Here is a 21040-nt window from a genome sequence, read left to right as displayed (position 1 = left end):
AACTCAGTTTAGCGACAACACAGTTAACAATGAGTATTGTTTTAATATTTTAATCCTGGAAATGTACCCGCAATTCTGGAATGGGAATGCATGACAGGCAATGTATCTTCTGAATTTCCCTATTTAATTCCACTAACTGCTCTCTTCTTCCCTTCCATGATCTTCTTTGTGTGTCCTCCCATCTTTTATGCCTTAATTAATGATCAGTTTCTGTCCACTTGTGGTTTTTTTTGGTGGGCGATATTCTGAGGTAGTTTAATGTACACAATAACATCATTTAATTCATCTTTTAATACATTAAATAACAAAATTGCCCTCTTCATACATTTTATGACTCTGGTTAAAAACTATTTTAAGACGTTTTGCATAATAAGATGTTTAAAGGATCCACAGAAGCTCCGCATGAGGCACATGGGGGAGAAACGCTAAACAAGCCTTCGCTCCATGCCCAGGTGCTGCTTAGTTAAGCTCAGAGAGAAACACAGGCATGAAAATTGCACAGCTCTGACTTCACGCATAAATTATGCATCTTGTTTTGACTGAAATCTGTGTCTATTGCACATCCGTATCTCACAAGCCGAGGAGCCAGCTCTGGCTCATGTGGCTCTGTGTCAGTCTCACTGACAGACAGAAGAGGACGGCAAGGCAGCAAATCAGGCTTACAGAAAGGCATTATGTAAGATGGTTGCATCTCATATTAAAGCCTCAAGCTGGGTGTTTTCATAGCAGCACTGTATGTAAACAAATCAATGTTAACCTACTCAGTCTGCTCTACATCAATAAAACTGAACTGATCTGGAAACAAAAATCTAAATCAGAAGCTGGATAAATAAAGATCATGCTGGAACCCAAAGATGGCATTTATTCACTCTGTTCTGCTAAGAAACAAAAAAGAGAGACCAAACCACACTTGCAGCAACTTAAAAAAAAGCTTAGCCAGGATCAATACTAATCAGATCTGACTGGGGTTTTAGTCTACACCTAACATCACTGTCCAAAATTAACTTGGAAATGTGGTTCATTATAGAGCTTGGAGGTTTTTGAACTTAAATATGGGTTCTCCACAAAGAATACATCTCAGTTTCAAACCCATTTAAAGGTTTTCTGGTAAAAAAGAAATGTTTGAAAATCTAATCTTGAATGTGGCATCAAGCAGTTTTCTTCAGAATGAACCAATATTTAATTCAAAATATTTATCCATAAAACCATTTATCCACAAAAGTTCTATAAAAACAGTTTAAATGCTTGTTATAACATTTTCTAGGTAACCACTGTTTACAGTAAAGGCAGGGGTGCTCAATCCTGGTCCTGATGATCTACCAACCTGCAGAATTCAGCTCCTTTTTTACTTGAAACCCAGGACATTACTGAGTTACATTTACTGGTGAACCTCAGGCTTTGTGTCATTCACACATGCAGCTCGTTTTCAGTATTTTGCTGGGGTGCATGGTACATACATTAATAACATTTCAATGAAAGCCCCTTTAAACAGGACTTGAGGTCCTCAGAATGAACAGTTAATAGATCCCATATTATGGAATTAAAATACACTCCAAAAAAGACCAAAAACAAACAAAACAAGCACCACAGTAACATTTCATCCTGGCAGCTGTGATCTAGAAATCACAGAATTTCCTGGTAACCTATTGGCTTTTGTTCACACATGAGCTGTCCTGGTAATTACCATGGAATTGTACTGGAACTCTGTGGTAAATTGCTGTGTCAACTTTGCAGAGATTTTGACTCCAGCTTGTCTTCACACTTAAGCCTTTCCTGTTTAATTAAGTCTCATGTGAAAAGGGCCTAACATTCCTGATCCAGGTAATGAAGAGCCTGGATATTAGAGCCAGGTGTGTTGAATCTGAACTCCCCAGAGTGGTAGAGCTCCAGGACCAGGACTGAGCACCCTTGTTCTACGCTTTTCATTCTTCTGGGTTTTTATTTTTTGCACTGAATTGCTCCAACGCACAGGAAACAATAAGGCACTAAAGAGAAGAAACAGTGAGTGAAGCAGTGCAGAAATGAGCACTCCACCTAATTACAGCACATTAAAACACAAGCAATTAAGAACTCCTTAAACCTGGAAGTTTTAAATCCTTGCCAGGTAAATTTGCTGAAAACCAAGCCAACCTAACATGGCTCTGTATAGCACATCGTCAATTACACAAGTGGTACCGATACCCGCTTCTGTTCTTCAGGTGGAAGAAGCATGATGCTTCCCCACTGTTACTGTATTTTTCAGAGGTGCCGGCTGGCTCGGCAGGAACCGACTGCAGCAGGACTAAAACGAGAGCCAGTTGGATTATTTTGGATCTCTGAGCTAATCTTTGATGCAAATGCATTCCTGCTTAAATATTCACCTGGAGCTGATACAGGCATGGTGTGAACATGAAGTGAAATACTCGGTTGTGGCACCTTTATCAACATTCAGGCTCCTGCTGTCAAAAAGAAAGACGTTGATTCAACAACTCAAGTTGTTTTTAGTGCTATGCATTGGCTTCAGTATTGGGAAACTGTGGTGGGCCAAATGAAGCACATTGTCAGTGTTTAGCTATACTGATGGGTTTTGGGTTTGTTCTGGAAGAAGTTGTTGGTAGTCAGCCAGTTTGGCTCAGCAATACACCTAAAAGCATTTGGCCACAAGCATGTGTGTAAGAATTAGCAGTGCTCAGTTTACTTCCAACATATCAACAAAGCTTAAACTAAAAATAACAGCGCTCCTATAGACTGCAAGTATGAGGAAGGCTGCGCTCCTGAGCACAGCAGCTGCTGAGGATGTGCTTACACTCACACAGACAAGCTTTCAGGGGACTGAGCGTCAGAAGGATAAATGGTTCTGCTAAGGAAGAAGTGCTGTGTACAGGCATCATGTGCAGACTTTTACACCCTCAGAGTAAAATTATAAGCAAGAATATTCTAGATTTGGATCAAATCAATGCCAAACTAACTCTGAAAAGTCACAGTTATTGCCAGCTTTAAAAAGGCATGATGTTATCTGATATAAATTTATTTCACATTCATAGGTCATTGAAACAAGCAGGCAAATACTGTTGAAAGTGCAGAGACTGGGCTTTCAATCGATACTACATTTCAATGGAATAAATAGTTATTGTTGTGTTTATGGTCTTGGTTTGTGGAAAGACAAATGTCCATTACATTTTTGCCATGTCTTATTATTTCTTGGCAAGATGTTCAGAAATGCAGACTTAAAGCTATCAATACTAAATGTAAATATATGCAAATATACATTCATTGTGTGAATAAATTAAGTGAATTAAGTAATTAAATATGTAATTACTTACATATTTAATATGTAGTTACTATACACATAATGAAAAAAGTACTCAGGTATGCTTAACTTTATTATGCTACACTGCAGTAAAGTGTACTTTTAGCCACATTTATGATCAGTGCCCTTAAAGACTGCTATGGAATAGAACAACCATTTTGGAACTTAATATACTTTCATTGTACAAAACAGAACAAAAGCATAACTTAACTTAGAAATTGTGTTTTATAACATTAAACTGTGCTAAAATTAAGAACTATTTAAGTACACTTAGGTTGATTTTAAATTAGACTACTGCATATGTATTTAAAGCCATGTTTTATATACTGTAAACTGTAAATGTGAAATTAAAACACATTGAATAAGTATTACCGCTGTATTACTATTTGAATTAAAGTGTGTATTATAAGAATTGTACAAATATATACGTTAACTAAATTTACATTCAGACCGTCAATCCAGTTTTCAGTTCTGGATTTGGTTCTCAGAGAACAGTTAATGTAAGTCTTTGTGTGTAAGTTTTACTCAAATAGGACGTGTTACACACACAAATCCACTGTATATTCTTCAACCAGCACAGCTGACTCAGTTACTGGACTTGCTGAGACGCATCAATACTGGAGGAATGATTAAATCCAACATCAGTGCAGTTTTTTTGTGTGTGTGCGCCAGTTTTTGAGCTGAAAAAACGAAATTATTATGAGCTGATTCAACTCAAAGATCTGTAAAATCATAAATGTTCAACTAACTCAAAACAGCTGAGTAATATGTGGGATATATCCAGTTTTACATACAACATACTCATAGCAACTTGGGTAAAAACAACAACTTCTGGGATCACAGTATATTTACATAATTTTATGTGACACTTCAAGCATGCTTCAGGTGAATTACTGTAGTAGTTGTTATTAATACACTTTGCAAACATGTACAAAAGTCTATTTCAAAAGTTAATAGTATTTAAGAACTAACTAAAAGTACTAAAAGTAATTACAAACTTCATAGTAATATATTTAAAATGTATATAATTTATTTTACATTTTTTACAGATCATATTTTACTTGCAAGCATTTGATAACAGCATAATATTAATGTCTTTGTAATATATTTTAAATATGTACAAACAATTGCTAGTACAATTCTTTTAAACTGAAATTATTCTATTCTATCTGTTATTATAGTAAAAAAATAGTGATTTGCATGATTCAGATGGGTAAATTAATATTCTGACAGCTGAATGGTATTGCTAATTTACAAGTGACCCATCTGAATCTGAAATCTAAGTAGTAGTATTAAACTGGGATTGTTTTTTCTCTTGCACAGTTCATGCTTCAGGATATATTGTTATTCTGTATAAAAACAATCATTTACAGTAAATATTACATTCATTTTCAGTCATTTACAGCAAATACAATATCAGTTGTGAAAAAAATTGCATTCGTATTTCAGCAAAAGTGAGATTCATCCTACCTTGCCTTTATCCCTCATTGAGCCTTTGCCAAGGATGGACATCTTTGCTCCAGTTTCCTCTTGTAATCTTTTCATGGAATTGCCCCGGGGCCCCAGCAGTTTCCCAACAAAATTAAACTGTAATGGAGAAGAGAAAAGGCAATACCATTGGTCTCTCGTGCTGCTTGACAGTTCTCTTACCTCAAAGTCAATCCAGAACATCTGCTTTTTCTTTTTTTTCCCTTATTGCAGACAAAGCCAGATCCACCTTATCCCAAACAAATCAACAGAGAAGAAGAGTTGGTCTCAGAACGAATGGAATATCCGATGTGCCCATCTATCACACACGTATCGCTGATCACAGGCAGGTCCGTGCAGCTTGGAAACCTGCATGTCGGACTGTGTACCTTTATCTGGAGGGACCACAGTCAGTCATCTGTCTAATCGATGTTCAGGGTCAGCGGTGGGCCTCCGCTGCTCTCAGAGATATTAGAACATGTGCAGATGCCAATAAAGATCCTTGGAGTGATCCAGAGGTCTACGCTTGAATGAGGCATAACATAATGAGTTTATCTCCAATGGGGATTCAAGTAATACTGTGGAGATGATGAGCTATCAAGCAATTTCCTTGGGGCAACATCTACCATTTCAGCCTCACAGTGGTCAAGAAGTCATTGAGACCAGTTCCTCAATAATCCCTTTTTCCCCTAGCTCTTCCCTTCAAATGCCTCTATCAACCGGTTGCGCCTGTTATTACGCTGAGATCCTTCACAGCTTTAAAGTTTACCACATGCAATATCAGATCAAACCAATTCCTCCCAGGATTTTCTGTAGTGAAACAGGGACGTAATGGAATACAAGCTCTGGGAAAACATCTTCAGAATGCAGAAATGAAGTGTCTGTAGCGAGTTTACGTTTCATTTGGAATTCACTTATTTTCTAGATTTGTAGGAGAGGACGTTTAGTATACTCAACCACTACTAAGATAGACTTACTAGCTCTTTTGAGGGACCATTGAACTGAACAGTCGAGGACGGAGGTGATTAATTGACATCATTATTAATGGAAATACTTTGATTTGCATTATGTGCGTCAACTGAAAACAAGGGCTGTGTCCCAAATCACACACTCACAAGCATCTACAGCTTGGGAGTGTTTTGCACAGAGACCCAACAGTGTGGAGCTCTATAAGCTTTGCAAAATATAGATGGAATATCTTTGATCTTTAAAACAGCAGCATGTGTCTTCATTGATTCAAGTTATTTCTGTACTGCTGCTGTTATAATAACGTAATTCTAACATTCTAACATTGTTATTTGTCCATTTTCTATTTTTCTGTTTAGTTTAGTTGTCCTTCCTTCCTGCTGCCGTCAGACTCCACAACCAGTACTGCTCTCAGCGGACCACATACACATACACTTAACTACACACACATGTTCAGGGAACAGAGGTCCCTCAATGTAAAAATACTATGTGCAATACCCCCCCCCCCCCCCCACATGTGCAATTAAGAGTCATTTGCAATAACCTGTAAATAATATTGTTATTGCTTTTTTAATTCTTATTTATATTGTGTATATAGTGTCAATTATTTATCTAATTTTTTATTCTATTGCTATTCCTTTCTGCTGTGTCACTGAAAATTTCCCCACTGTGGGACTAATAAAGGATTATCTTATCTTATCTTATCTTATCTTATCTTATCTCTTAGTTAAATTGCTGCGAACGAGTGAGAAAATGGCTTAAACTACTATTGCTACTGCCTGTAATTTATTTGAATTATTTTCCTTCACTACACTGATGCAAAAATACATTTGCATTTGATTGTCTTAAATATGAATTACACTATTAAAAGTAAAAGATTCTTGAGGAATATTTGGAGGTTGCTTAGTTTGAAACTGTAAAGGAACATCTTAGGGTGCTTTGATGAACCTTCAAGAAACGTTTTGGAGGAAAAGCAACTTCAGAAGAAATTGACTGTTAATCTACTGACAATTTATGAAAGTTCAATAAATTAAATTATGTTTTCAAAGTCAATGAGTGATCATGTTAAATAACTGTGAATGCAATTTTGTCTATAATCAGGCAGCCTTTGAACAAGGCTTTTAAATTTCTATTAACCATTCATTTGAGATTCTTCGTTTTGAATGATCCTGGTTGAATAAGTAGAAAGACTGACAAAAACAAAAATTTGATTTCATTATATAGCATATGGAAAAAAATAAAACACACTGCATCCTTCATGAAAGTCGTCACAAATGCCAGTACCTTGAAGGCTAGACTATTTTATCAGATGTTTTGTTTATGAGTGATTCTGTCATTACTTGAGAACACTGTCTGTGCTTGTTCACTGTTCATTTCTGCTCTGCTGGGCGACAGACTTTGCTAAGGGAGGAGAGCTTGCCCTTCAAATGTTTTCAAAGGTTAGCTGACATGCCGCAGTCAGGATGAAACAGTTGGCCGTAACACATGTTGACATACCCTGCCTAGCACATGGCTGGAAACCACTCGCCATCCGCTCTCTGCAGCCAGAGCAGCTGCACAAAGAGAGGGAGCTGACTAACGGAACCACTGAGCTCTTACCACATCTGCCTAGAGACCTCTGAATATGAGTACAGTTTCAGACGACAGAGCAGGACATCATTTGGAAGGTGCAGTCCATTACAAAATGGTGTTATAACTATAATAATCTAAATAAATGATAGTAATTCTACACTTATTTGAGTTTATTTCTAGTTACATATTATAAATGATTAATGTTTCATTTCACAATGATTCAAATGAAAACACATTTAAAACAGACAATTAAATTACAATTTAATAAAAAATTTAAAATACTGTCTAATGTCTAGTACACATTGTACGAGTACAGTCGTGTCCATGAATATTTAGACAGTTATACTCAATAACAGAAAGGCCAGATTAGACAGATAAAAAACATCTTAAATGGGTATCATAATCCGAATTGAAACCATATAACCTGTTAAACATGATGGAGGCACTGTTATTGCATGAGCATGTAAGTTGCTAATGGGACTTTTATTCAGCTGTTGATATAACTTCGGCACCATTACTGATATATTATCAGGGTAATACTGACTAAGGTACGCGTTGTATAACACTAAACGTATACACCGATCAGCCATAACATTTGTACCACCTGCCTGATCCGCCACAACACATCTGAACATGGACATCTGACCATGATCTCTAAAGGCGTCCTATGGTACCCAGGCATCACAGTGGGTCCTTTAAGTTTTGTAAGCTGTGAGCTGTGGGGCCTTCATGGCCTTAGGTAGCTATGACCCTGTTGCTGGTTCTCCGGTTGTCTTTCCTTGTTATAATCAATGTTTTCACATCACCTAACGCTAAAGTTATGGCTGATCACTTTTGCATTTCGCCACCAAATACTGTTAGAATTATTACTCATGTTTCTGAGCTACTGTTCCTCAGTAATACAAGGCAACAATGGTTTACTATTTATTATGTATAGCATAATAAGGTAAGTAACAATTCAATGTTGTTGTACGATTATGATGACGATATTTTATTCTATTCTATTCTATGCTTCCTCTTTAATACTTGTTTTTAAGTGAATCCTCACTGCAGCACTACTTTTACTTAGGAATTCTCATTATTCTTTCCACTCCTGGTCATTTCATCACTGCTGTAGCATTGCTCAGCGTCTACAAGCACGTTCCTTCCTGAGCATTGAAGCTGGAGGCTTTGGAGCTGCCTGCCGGTCCTCCTGCGGTGTGGATATAACGGGAATTCTCCGCAGTTGGCCAGAAGCCCTCGAGCAGATGGCCGCCTCGGCTGTGGCGCTAAGGCGCTCGCTGGGCGGCAGCAGTGGAGTGGCCTGTTTTCATTAAGCTAATGAATGTCTGGAGCCACTCTCCAGCTCCACGGTGGGCAATTTGGGCTTTATTAGGGGGCACGGTTCAGTGTTAAATGAGGTTTGAAACGACGCAAGCCGTCCCCTGCAGTCCCCAGCAGTGGCAAGCTGGCTGGCAGGCTGGAGAATGATGGGTGCGGATGGTGACGCCGATGCAACAGTGACAGTGACCGAGATGATGGAGCTGACATCTCGCAAGGTGTGCGCGTAGCCTGATGGGAGAGGGATTAGCATATACTGATCGTGCATCAATAGGTCATATCAGAATATATCAGAACACACTAGAAAGGCTGGACAGAGAAAGAGAGAGAGGGAGAGGGAGAGAGAGAGAGAAAGAGGGAGTCAACAGTGCGATGCTGATTTATTGATAACCAAGAAGAGGTCTGGCCGTACTGTGGCTTATAACGGCCTACTGGACCGAGCTGTGAATGCTTAGGGCTGCCTGAACAAATGAGTTTTCACACTTGAGGCTTTGTGACAGGGACCTTCACCTGTGCTGGTTTCTCTCTGGTGCAAACCGCATTGATTTTTCTGAAAGTGCTCGCAGAGTCTTTTCAGGGCACAGGGAGAGGGACCATGCAGCCCTCCATTTATGCCACATTAGAGTCCAGGTGCGACAAGGTGATGCTTTGTCTAATAGGGATTTTTCCTAGCAGGTAATTAAATATGACACTTGACACATCAGAGATTGAGCTAGATCAGAATGGGGACAAAGAACTAAAATGAAAAAAGTACAGTTCACTAACCTCCGCTTGCTAAACTCAGTTGGCCACCAAAGTGTTATTTGGTTGAATGTAGGTTGTGATGTCAGATGACCAAAATTCAATGGCAACATCAGTTTAATACAGAATAGTGACCATAGCAGACACTGATAATTTGTTGGTTTTAAGTTGCGTAATCAAAAAACATCTAAATATCATGGTCATCTAAATGCCATGGTCATAATGATGAAAAATACCAACATTTAGTTATGAGGTATAGTCATTAAAATCTAATGTCAGCTAATGTCAGGCCACTCCACTGCACATGTCTCCTCCAATACATGCAAAGCCAGCCACCATCTCTTTTCAAACTGCCACCAATGCAGCATCGCCAGGCAGCTGACACATTCTGAGGAAAGTGCCAGGTCCCTAGCTCCACCGCACCAGCTGACGGACATCTGTGTCAGCTAACGTAGCTTTAACAGTGATAAAGGAACAGAGCCATCTACCGAGCGCGGCCAATTGTGCTCTTTCTGGCTGGTTGTTGGTTTTAAGTCACAGTGTTACCAAAGTAACTTTAATCTTAAAAGCTTGAGGTCCCTCCCAGTGTTGGTTTTTGACAGATATGTGACTTTGATTTCCAACTAAAATTCAACATCTGGCACAAACCTCACTTTTGTTTTAAAAACTACAATTCAACATCTGTCTGACGTTACAGTCCAACGTCCCTCTGACATTAAACTGACTTCACAGCAGGCATCTGACCTTTCTAAACAAGCGAGAGCACCTGTACTTTACTTCCCTCTAATGGATTTTATTTCGGATCGTAGCTCTCCTCAGACAGCTGTTGTATTTTGCTGTTGTGGCCTTCTCCTGACTGACGTAATGCAAATGAGGCTTCTATATTTACAAATATGTCAGACTACAGCGGGACACATATTTTCCATGCAGAAAAGAGAAAAAATGCGCATATATCTACCCGGGGAAAAAAAAAACACCACCAGGTTGAGCTATTTTTAGTATACCTGTCCTCGCTGCACATCCATACCATCATTGCTTATGATGAAAAAAAAAACATCAATAAAGAAAGGCTCCACAGCCATCTGCCTTTGTGTTACCTATTCTCCTTTTTTTCATTCCGTTTCTATCACACCTGACACTCCTGACACCTCTCTACTACACAGATTTCTTGGTAACAACAATCCAATGTCACATTCTCAAAAATGATGCTATTCCAAGCTCCAAAGCCGACCATGTGCCATTAACATTTGGCATTAAGTGCAGACGAGCATTATCCCAAATAGTGGCTAGGCGTTTTGCCTCTGTTTGAGTTGGAGGGTAAGATGCTGCACCTCAGCCCGCATCCAGAAAGGAATCCACAGATGGGTCGAGTGTGACCCTGCCAGCTGAAACAGCTGTGCTGCTGCAGAGACCCAGCCGCTCCTCAATGCCGGATCTGAGCGGCGGCCTGGGAGCTCTACAGGACTGGCAGTAGTGAGGAGCTGGCTGTGGTGAGTCAGTGGACACAGGCATTAGCAGTGAAGAGCCGTGACAGTGGCAGGATACAGTATAGTGGTGCTAAGAGGAGGAGAAAACCCTGCTGAGACTGAGGAGGAACTAATGAGCTGAGAGAGAGACAGACAGTGAATATGAAAAAAATAAAAAGGAAAGAGATACTGAAAGACAGATAGAGACCAAGAGAGACTAGATTGTATAATTAAAGCAGCATTATGTCACATTGGAGAACTGGCATTTTCACTAAGCTCCCCCTACAGGTGGAAAATGTAATTCACTGCAGTGCAGACAAATCACACAAGACATATTTGACTCTGGTTAAGCAGCATTGTGCAGTTCGTGAAAAAAAAAAAAAAATGCTGTCCTGCCCGCTTCACCAAGGTCACATAGTGCAGTTAACAGTGAGCCAAGCCCGGAGGAGCAACAACAGAGACGCTACTCTCCCTTTCACAAGACTGTCTCCCCTGAAAATAGTTCTGAAGCTGCTATTTTAAAAATAAAATGCTGCGTAATGTTGCTTTAAGTCTAATACAGCATTCAGGTGATGATTTTTCAGGCTCTCTCAAGTACGTTTCTTTTTTTGTTGTCTATGTAGTAGCATGCATCATGACAAAAAAAGCCCTGTGAAATGCTCTATCCAACCCAGTGCACTACATATTTGTCAACTGTAAGTTAAAGCTTGAAACCAGATTTTTTATGTTTTTAAAACGGTCATAATACATGATTCACAACTGACCAATCAACACTAAGTATATCTTTTCCTTATTCACTTATTGGGGGAAACAACAAGTTGTAAACTGCTGTAAACTGTATTCCTGCTTTTCATGTTTTTTGTAATTTTTTATAGAAAGATTATCTGGGTTGTTTATCACTGTTCCAAACACTATATGGACAAAAATATTAGAACACCTGCTCATTCATTGTTTCTTCAAAATTCAAGGATATTCCGCAAATTGCCTGCTTTTGTTGAAGTAATTGTAAAGGTGCACGTATTTGTCACTGTACAGTGTACACTGTACAGCGAAATGTGTCCTCCGCATTTAACCCATCTGGTAGTGAACACACACACTCACACGCACGCACACATGTGTTAGGGGCAGTGAGTACACACACACACCCAGAGCGGTGGGCAGCCAACTCCAGCGCCCGGGGAGCAGAGAGGGTAAAGGGCCTTGCTCAAGGGCCCAACAGTGGCAGCTTGCCGAGCCCGGGAATCGAACCCACAACCCTGTTATCGATATCCCGGCGCTCTAACCGCTGAGCCACCACTGCCCCTGTCTGTTCTGTCCAGGGAAGAAGGCTTTCTACTAGATTTTAGAGCACTACTGTGAGATTTGATTGCATTCAGCGACAAGACATTAGTAAGGTCAGGATGTTTGATGATCACCACCCCACCTCATCTGCGACTCCCCAACTTATCCCAAAAGTACTGGAACCATCCATCATTCCAGAGAACACAGTTCCACTGCTCCACAGCTCAACGCTGGGGGCTTTATACCCCTCTAGCGTATGCCTGGAATTAGGCATGGTGCAAATAGGTTTATCTGCTCCAGAGAGTCCTATTCTATTGACAATACTTTTGCAATACAGGGACTAGACAAGCTGTGGGTGCGCATTTGCACATCTGTGTGGGATGCAACTTAAAGCAGCTGAATGCATTCATTAGAAGAGGTGTTCACAAACATTTGGGTATACAATAATAGTTTGTGTGTGAGCGGAGGATTAGCAGGAAGAATTTCATTATATTTGACTGGTATTTGATTTTCATGAATTGCTATTAATTGTTTTTATTTATATAGATTTTCTGCTGCAGTTCCAGCATCAGGCTCATGATTTTTCCATTTGTGTTAAATAACACCCCTCACTGATACGCCGCAAGCCCTGAAGACAGAGAGTGAAGGACAGCGAAAGTAGACGGGAATGAAAAAGAGAAACAGACAAATGGAAAAAGAGAACTAGAAAGAGGAAGCCCTTCAACAACACTTGTCCTACTTTAGAGTGAACTTCAGAGGCGGCTGAAGAGCTTTAAGGTAGATGATTACTGCAGGAATTGGGATATGAGTATCTATTTCTACACACCTGAGATACGGCCACAAGTGAAGGCTGCTTACAGATTTGTCTCATTAGTGCTCCTCTGTTGAAGACGCCCTCATGCCCTCTATAAATAAACTGCAATGCTTTGAAATCACTGTAGCTTAGCCAGGCAATATGACATCCAAATTTAAGAAGATGAAAGGCAGAAGGATTTTTTTTTCTCTGAGCAGTGCACCCAACAGAATAGCCTTAACACACAAACACTGTTTTCTGTGTTGTGTTCAAGGAATTGACCTTAATATATTTGAGTACATGTAAGGGTCATTAACACATCTCTACTAAAATGAATGACTCAAACGTCACAGTGATGTCTAAATCAGGCTCTTTACATGATCGATATTTACAGAGACATGGTTATCCAGAGCTGATTTCAGATTAGTCAAGCTTTCATTATTTACACACACCAGTACACAAAGCAATCAGATAACAATGGCTACATTAGGAAATTGATTGGAAGGAGCATAATGTTTTATGTTAAAATAGAGTCCATTTCAAGCAGTTTGTTTGGGGATATGCTCAGCGCAGCTCTAAAAAAAGGCAGCAGTGGTGCACAGAGCCGAAGGAGAATGTGTTGATGGATCTCCTGCATTACTGCACCCACACCGAGCTCTGCACTCGGGGGCCGACAGCACAGATGTTGGGTAAACAAACAGCACATTAAGACCATCGCAGAGTCAGGAGGCTGACACCTTAAAGAACCCTTATCCATACAGATGAGAAAGAGCCAGCACACACTTCCACCACCTACAGCTTTCCATGTTTCTACCGAGAGAAGTGGGCTTCAGTGCAGGAAGGCAGGCAGAACTACGCAACCCTCAGAGCAGAGAGCGCTTAGGAAAGGTCATGAGTACTTGATTAAATGTGAATACTCCAATTTAAAAAGCTGTCTCTAAAAATACACCTTCATGATGAATCTGTAATGATTAGCTGGTCCATTTTATTGTTGATCTGAATAACTGTGATGGGTGCTGGCCAAAAACGCCTCTGAATGGTGTTCTGGCACCCACTATGTAACTTAGAAGGTGAAAACGTTCTACCAAACATTTTCTCTACAGCTTGCTGAAATGACCCGCAGTGTTACTGCTATGAACCATTAATCACACTGTTGTTTTGAACAGGAAATATAAGGACTAATCATGTTTCAGCTTTGATGGAGGGAGTCCCAGTCGTTGCCCACAGTGCGGAATGAATTTTGTGAAAGCCAAGGTACACAAAAGCATGCACTCAAGTTGATTTCTACAAAGTTCACTGTCTAAATCCATCTAACTAAACTTTTACATGTTCTCAACATTAACTCAGTTCTCATCATAAATAAGCAGCTTACGCACCACAGGATACCACCAGATATGTGCTTGCTAAGCTGTCTATTAATTCACAGTTTCATTGACTGCTCTCTCTGACAGTAGTAGAAGTGGTCGAGTTCGACTGCGATGTGGTCAATACAACGGAATTGCAGCGGGACTCGAAGAAGAACAGATGGTGCATTGTCATGAGCTTGGTGCTGCTCTACAGCTTTAACCCTGAACTAAACCACTGTACGCTACGGACGAGAACGAGACGCATTATCTGAGCCTGCATGCCTATTTAAATAAACAACCTCGTTGAAAACAGTATAGCAGGCTACTCCCAGAGCAAGCCTCTAATTCATGAAGAAGATACAGCTACTTAAACACTGGTCTCCTCTCTCGGCGTGCCGCTGGGCTCTACTTGCAGGCTTATCTATGTTAAACACCTTTGACTAGGTTGGTCCTCCTTTGAGACCAAGGATTTCTTCAGTGAAGCAACAATAGGATTATTCTGGTGTACAGAGCTTGCTGAAACCTCTGTGTTAAGGTCACAATAACTGAAAACTGATAAGTCCAGAATCTATGAGGACAACACTCTTGCTTGTTTGATTATTTATGTTTCTGCAGAAAAAGAACTACAAAGGGAAAGCTCATGGCACCACATTTTGTTGGAGAAACAGGTCACTGCAACTTGTTAGTAAGGTTAGAAAAGCCTGCTGTTATCACAAAACTGCACAGAAACTATGTCAACTATGAGACCAGAGACCTTAATTACAGACAAACACAATCTAAATAAACATGCGTACTGTTCAAGCCTTTCACTGAGTACATTGCAGAGTGCAGGCTAGAAAAAGTAAGTAAACCCTTAAATCATTTAACCTGCAGATGCTCCTTTAGCACCACATGTTTCCTGTGGATGAGGAGTTTTGGACTATTTCTCCCTATGAATGTGTTCATTTTCAGACCCTAAGGCAGTAAATCAGCATTAAAACGTGTCCTTTTTTCCTTCAAACAGTGTTGTACATTTGTGTTAAGTTCTATTTTCACACATCTGTTCATTCAGCATTTTCCAGTATGCTTTCCAACTCTTTTCAGGACTTTTTTTTATTGTGCTCTTGCAGGGATCATATGAGGACCTAAATTCCTAGCATAGCAATTTTAAAATGTCTCCATTTGAATACAATTTGTCTAACTGTGGATTTATGTACACCTGGATTTTTAGCAATGCTTGGTAGCATTGTCAGTGTGCTATGGTATACTTCCAAGCGTAAGGTAGGCCTATTAGGAAGGGTCTCTGAACTAATGGAACATTTTCACTTCCTAATAACTGCGGAGGTGAGATTTGATACTATTTAATATGTTAATATTTTTTTTCTGATGGCAGGGTATCAAGAACACCAGTAATCACCCTACCCTTATATGATAATGATATCATATATGCAGGCAGCAGCTTTATTACAGCTGATCTGAAGAATTTTAACACAGCTTATTATGAATACCTGCTACTTATATCTCCTCATGTTCAGATTCCTACCTGGATTCTGACTCATGTGGTCTTCTGGCTCACTTTGCTATTGCTCCAATTACCACAAAGGCTCTGTTCAATCTCAAGGTTCGAAATCTCTCCTTCAAGGTTCCATGTGCTTTTATGAGTAGGAGGATCTGTCTGAATAGAGTTAGCAAACTGTGACGAGATAGGAGCTTTACATTTCTGCAGTGCAGCAACTGCCTTGATTCAGCTGCTGATGATGCAAGTTTTTCTTCTCCCCCAGCAATTGTTGCCGGACACCTGTTTGTCAGTTTTATGCTCTATCCCTACGGAGCGCCATGAGTGATGGCATGGTTTTTCTGCTCTCCCTAAAGTCTGCGTTGCTTTGGATCGGCAGAGTGCAGCACACCTAACAGTGATGGCTTGTTCTGTGTGAAGACCATGAAGACCATGGCCACACCGCTCAAAACGACAGCATTAGTTTCCATTGTTCCAATTACAAGCTTTGATTACATTCACTCTTAACAATTTAAAGTGCCAGAAGATTTTTTTAACATAAATAACTGCTGCTTTCCAGTCCCTCAGGGCGGGTCTTTAAGGAAATGATTTGTGGTATTTGTGTTTTTCTCTGGAACTAAATGTCCAAGCATGGAACCATTTAGGGACCTTTATTTTTTTAAGAGCGTTCAAAGCAATTGAATAGGGAGTCTGACATCTTTACAAACCCAAAGCGTGGGGCGACTGGTAGACCTCGATTTCCGCACACATGTCCCAGTTATCCTCATTCTAATGTCTTTGATCAAAGCCACATCATCCTGTATAGGGAAAAGAACACTGGCGGTCATAAAACAATTTTGCAGAAATACTCTGATGTGCAAAAATGTCCCTTTTGATGGATCGTTCAAATCCCTCTTCTAAATCTTAATACAGGGGTTTCCATGGCGACCATATCTCTCACATTACTAGATAGCAATGCGGGCACTCCCATTCATTTGTCCACCCTGCCTTCAGTGTGCGCGTGAGATACTCTCTTGGCTCGAATCTCCTCGCAGGCATCTGCGCCGCGTGTCAGCAGGAGCCATATTTCTCCAGTACCGCTGGCTGTGCCTCACCGGCCCAGTTACGGCCTATCATACACCCAGCGATTCATAAGCATACAGATAACAGACAGAAAAGAGGAGAACGCCACATGGCTGTGGATGCATACAGATCCGTAAGGACTGGTCTGTGCAGGAACAAAAGAGAAACGGCCTTTGTGTTTTGCTGCGCATTTCACAAATGACAACAGAGTTCATTTGTCTGCGTGAAATCATGTAGTAACTGATATGAACGGCAACAAATAATACTGTAGTTGTATTACCAAATAAACTGTAACAATTTATTTAATGTTATTAAATATATGGACAAAAGTATTGGGACACCTTGATTTATTGCTTCTTCAGAAATTAAGGGTATTGATTTTTTTTTGTTGTTGTTGAAGTAACTGTCTCTAGTGTCCAGGGAAGGCTTTCTACTAGGTTTTGGAGCATTGCTGTGGAGATCTGATTGCATTCAGCGACCCCACCACCCAACCTCATCCCCAACTGCCCACCTCGTCCAAAAAGTACTGGATGGAGCACCATCATTTCAGAGAACACAGTTCCACTACTCCACAGCTCAGTGCTGGGGAGGCTTTGTACCCCTCTAGCCCATGCCAGTCATTAGGCATGGTGCCAATAGGTTTATGTTTATCTGCTCCACAGAGTCCTGTTCTTTAGGCAATACTTCTCTACAGGGACTAGACAAGCTGCTTTCCATTTGCACATCTCTGTCAGCAATGGGTACAACTTGAAGTAGCTGAATGAATTTGTTAGACAGGGTGTCCACAAACTTTTGGACACATAGCGTATATATTTTAGTGAGTGTGGCACATACGCACAACAGCACATGAAACCTTAGCCAACATCATTCTCCCCTACACTGTCATTTTTGCTGAGCGCTGTGCATCGGATTCTGTGTAATTTAAAAAAATGACTCTGCATAATAGATTCAGGAAAACTAAAGAGGCATGGAATATGCTGATGCATCGTTATATCAACTCAGGAGGAAAAAAAGAAACGTGGCAGACTTCTCTGCATATAGAAAGAGATTTTCAGTGCCCCTGTCAGTCTTGCTCCGTGAAGCCTGTGGGCACGACTGCCACGGCTTTTGTTCATTATCATAAAAACCTGATGCTACTGGCTCTGTAATCACACTCGTATGTCATTTCCTCGTGAAGGTAATGAAACTATTCGGAGGAAATCTTGTGTGATTTCAAATAAGAAGTCATTACTGTGTTGACTGCCTCAGTGCACCATCACTGATAAGTACTACATTGAACACTGTCTGAACCACTGTGTTCACATATCATCTTTTCATCTATTCATTGATTTAGGATTTAGGTTGGAAGTTATTTTTTTAATATATTTGAGACACTGTGCTTGATTAATGGCCTATGTGGGTCAGAATATGCATTTCACAAAATGGGGCAGCACGGTAAGGCCTACTGTTTACGAGTCGGAGTGAAGTGGGCCATATTCCGACCAGACAAACAGGCCTGCGACAAGGCAAAGTAGGAGAATGGAGAGGAATTAAATAGGCTAGATGCTTTCATGCAAATGTGTGAATTTAAGTCAACCTACTTTAATGAGAACATCAAAGAAAGTCAGATCAACTCCAGCCCAGACTGAGTCACAGCACAGATGCTGTTCCGGGGAGACTGCCTCATTTAGCACCAACACACACGCACAAAGAATAGTCCTCCAACTAGGATTAATTACATCCTCCCAGATAAGCCTTTCCACCAGACACTGAGCTGCTCCAACTGGGCACTGCTGCTTCTGTGCTCTGGATGTCATCCTCTGCACTCATCCACAAATTGACTCTTCCACTGACGACAACCTAGTTAACCCTTAGAAGCTGCAGTTATTGTTGGCGATAATGAAAGCATGGTGTAATTTGGTGTCATTTCTCACTCCTAGCTCATTGAATCAAGCTGAGAATGTCGGTCGAAATGCAGAATCTAAGCGTTCAATTGATCCCACATTGGTGTCTGTAGGGGGACGAGAAGATATTTTACTCTGATTGCAATCTTGTATTGCGAAGCGCAAAACGTGGCCTTTAAATCTGATAGTACTCGAGACTGTTCCTCTGACTCAAGGCTGTTCACAGAGCAAGTAAATTAAATATAAATGCAGAAACAAGTTTCACCTATTTAACATAATTGCTCTGTCTGTGCTCTGTCTACAAGTTGTGTTCTTACATAGCAACTGTTGCTAGGTTAGAAACACAGAAAACCCCCTTTTCTTATTTTTGAGAAACCGTAACCCTCTTTGTTTAGAATCGTAAAGAATGTCACTTTCAGATTTTCATTTGAAATGCTTTGCTACTATATGTCCAAATGTTTGTGGACATCCCTTCTAATGAATGCACTCACTGCAAACACAGCTTGTCCACTCCTTGTAGAGAAGAATTGCCAAAAGAATATGATTCTCTGGATAAGATGAATACCTTGGCACCATGCCTAATGCCAGGCCTGGGGTAGTGGGGTATAACCCCCCCAGCACTGAGCTGTGGAGCAGTGGAACTGTGGAATTCTCTGGAATGATGGTGGTGCTCCATCCAGTACTATTGGAATGAGTTATGGAGTTTAGGATGAGTTGATCATTATTCTTCTTGCTGAATGAAATCAAATTTCTCACAGCAATGTTCCATAATCTAGCATAAAGCATTCCCTTGACAGTAGACAGTTGACAGTTACTCCAACAAAAGCAGGATAAAAAATGTATACCCTTGATTTCAGAAGAATCAGTGAATGAGCAGGTGGACTATGGTGTTTGTTGAAACATATAATAATAATCCAAACCAAATCTATCCTACCCGCCTGGGCTTTCACACTAGAACAAAATATATGCTGTTAAAAAAATTAATAACACACGGTAACAGGTAGGTATTTTATTTATGTGCTGAGGTTTCTCATTAGCTTGGGTGGGATTTTTGATAAGGTTGTATAAAGTTGTCCAACCTAGCAGCATAAGCCACAGCAGAATGCATTTATGGGCAGAATACAGAATTCTCCTAAACATTTAAGTGGTAATATGTGGTAATAAGTGTGGACTATCCTAACCCTTTCCTCACGAGAAAATTGTGTTTCTATTAATTAATTAATTAATGAATCATTGAATTAATTACAGTTTACAAATTATCAGTTTTACTTGCTTAATTATTTTACCACCATTTCTCAATACTGTTAAAATAAAGATGGACTGTCTGTATGTTTGAATATGTTAAAAACACAAAGGTTTTGGTGGGATGTCCTTATTTTTCCCATGGCTGTAAAATGTGTGATTACCTAATTACATGTATATTTGTAATAGCAAAGGAAAACTCTGGACTTGTAAAGGTCAGAACTTCTAGTCATCCACTTGAACTGTCGAGCTGTTCTGGTTACTGGCACTATGAGTCCTTAAGGGAAAGTCGTCTTGTTTTCTGCACATTCTTCAGACAACCCTCATTGGTGGTGAAGGCTGCCAGATTCAGACACTCAAGCTGCACTGTGTCAAAAGTGGGAGCACATCAAATAAAGCAGGCAGACATGGCACATTTTTCAACTTTTTGATTGTCACTATTGTGTCTCCTGTCTGACCCCACGCACTTCACCTCGACACCTGCCACTGTCTGCTGGCGCCAATTACAGCGGATCCTGCGGCCATCTTTACCCAATACCCCCCTCCCACACACACACACACACACACACACACACACACACATACACCCTCAATCAACCCTCTAAATACACCACCTGCACCCTCTGCCAGAAATGCTGCACAGTCCCAAGTGAAAACAGCACATCTGTATATGCACATGTGTGTGCCAGTTAATGTCTATTACTTATCGATATTTTAATTGCTTATACTGATTACACAGTGGATGACAGACATTCACATGCCATTAAACATGAATTGATACTCTATCACAGTCCTTTAAATGCTGCAGAAAATGTGCATGTACTAAAAAATGACCACCAATTGCGCTACTTTACTGACTACTATTTATGCCAACACAGGCATGTAACTAATTTGACTATTGCTTTAATGAAGCCTGCCATTGAACAAAGCATAGCTGCTCTCTGCTTTCCAGGAAAATAACTAGAGAGCTTTATGGTTCTATTACCGTAACAACACAGTGCTACAAATCCTGTAAAAAAGAAGGGCTTGGTTTGGGAAAAACAATTCCTGTTTTGTTGTTCAGTAACGATTTAAACGAGACCTAGATGTAGCGCTCAAAACCTCAGGCATGTACTTT

At 40.2% G+C, this 21040-nt stretch overlaps 1 protein-coding gene across 7 annotated transcripts in view; it reads right to left on the bottom strand.

Moving 5' to 3' along the window:
* khdrbs2 (KH domain containing, RNA binding, signal transduction associated 2) overlaps positions 1–21040 on the bottom strand; it is a 102070-nt gene that overhangs the window by 62181 nt on the left and 18849 nt on the right. For all 7 annotated transcript variants that reach the window (XM_072678413.1, XM_072678409.1, XM_072678410.1 and 4 more), the window contains exon 3: positions 4760–4876. In XM_072678413.1, the coding sequence (XP_072534514.1) occupies positions 4760–4876 (117 nt within the window). The remainder of the gene's footprint in view (positions 1–4759; positions 4877–21040) is intronic.

Source organism: Salminus brasiliensis, chromosome 4, assembly GCF_030463535.1.
Source record: "Salminus brasiliensis chromosome 4, fSalBra1.hap2, whole genome shotgun sequence".
NCBI lineage: Eukaryota > Metazoa > Chordata > Actinopteri > Characiformes > Bryconidae > Salminus > Salminus brasiliensis.
The sequence above is the reverse complement of the archived record's forward strand: the minus strand, read 5'-3'. Positions and strand labels throughout refer to the sequence as shown.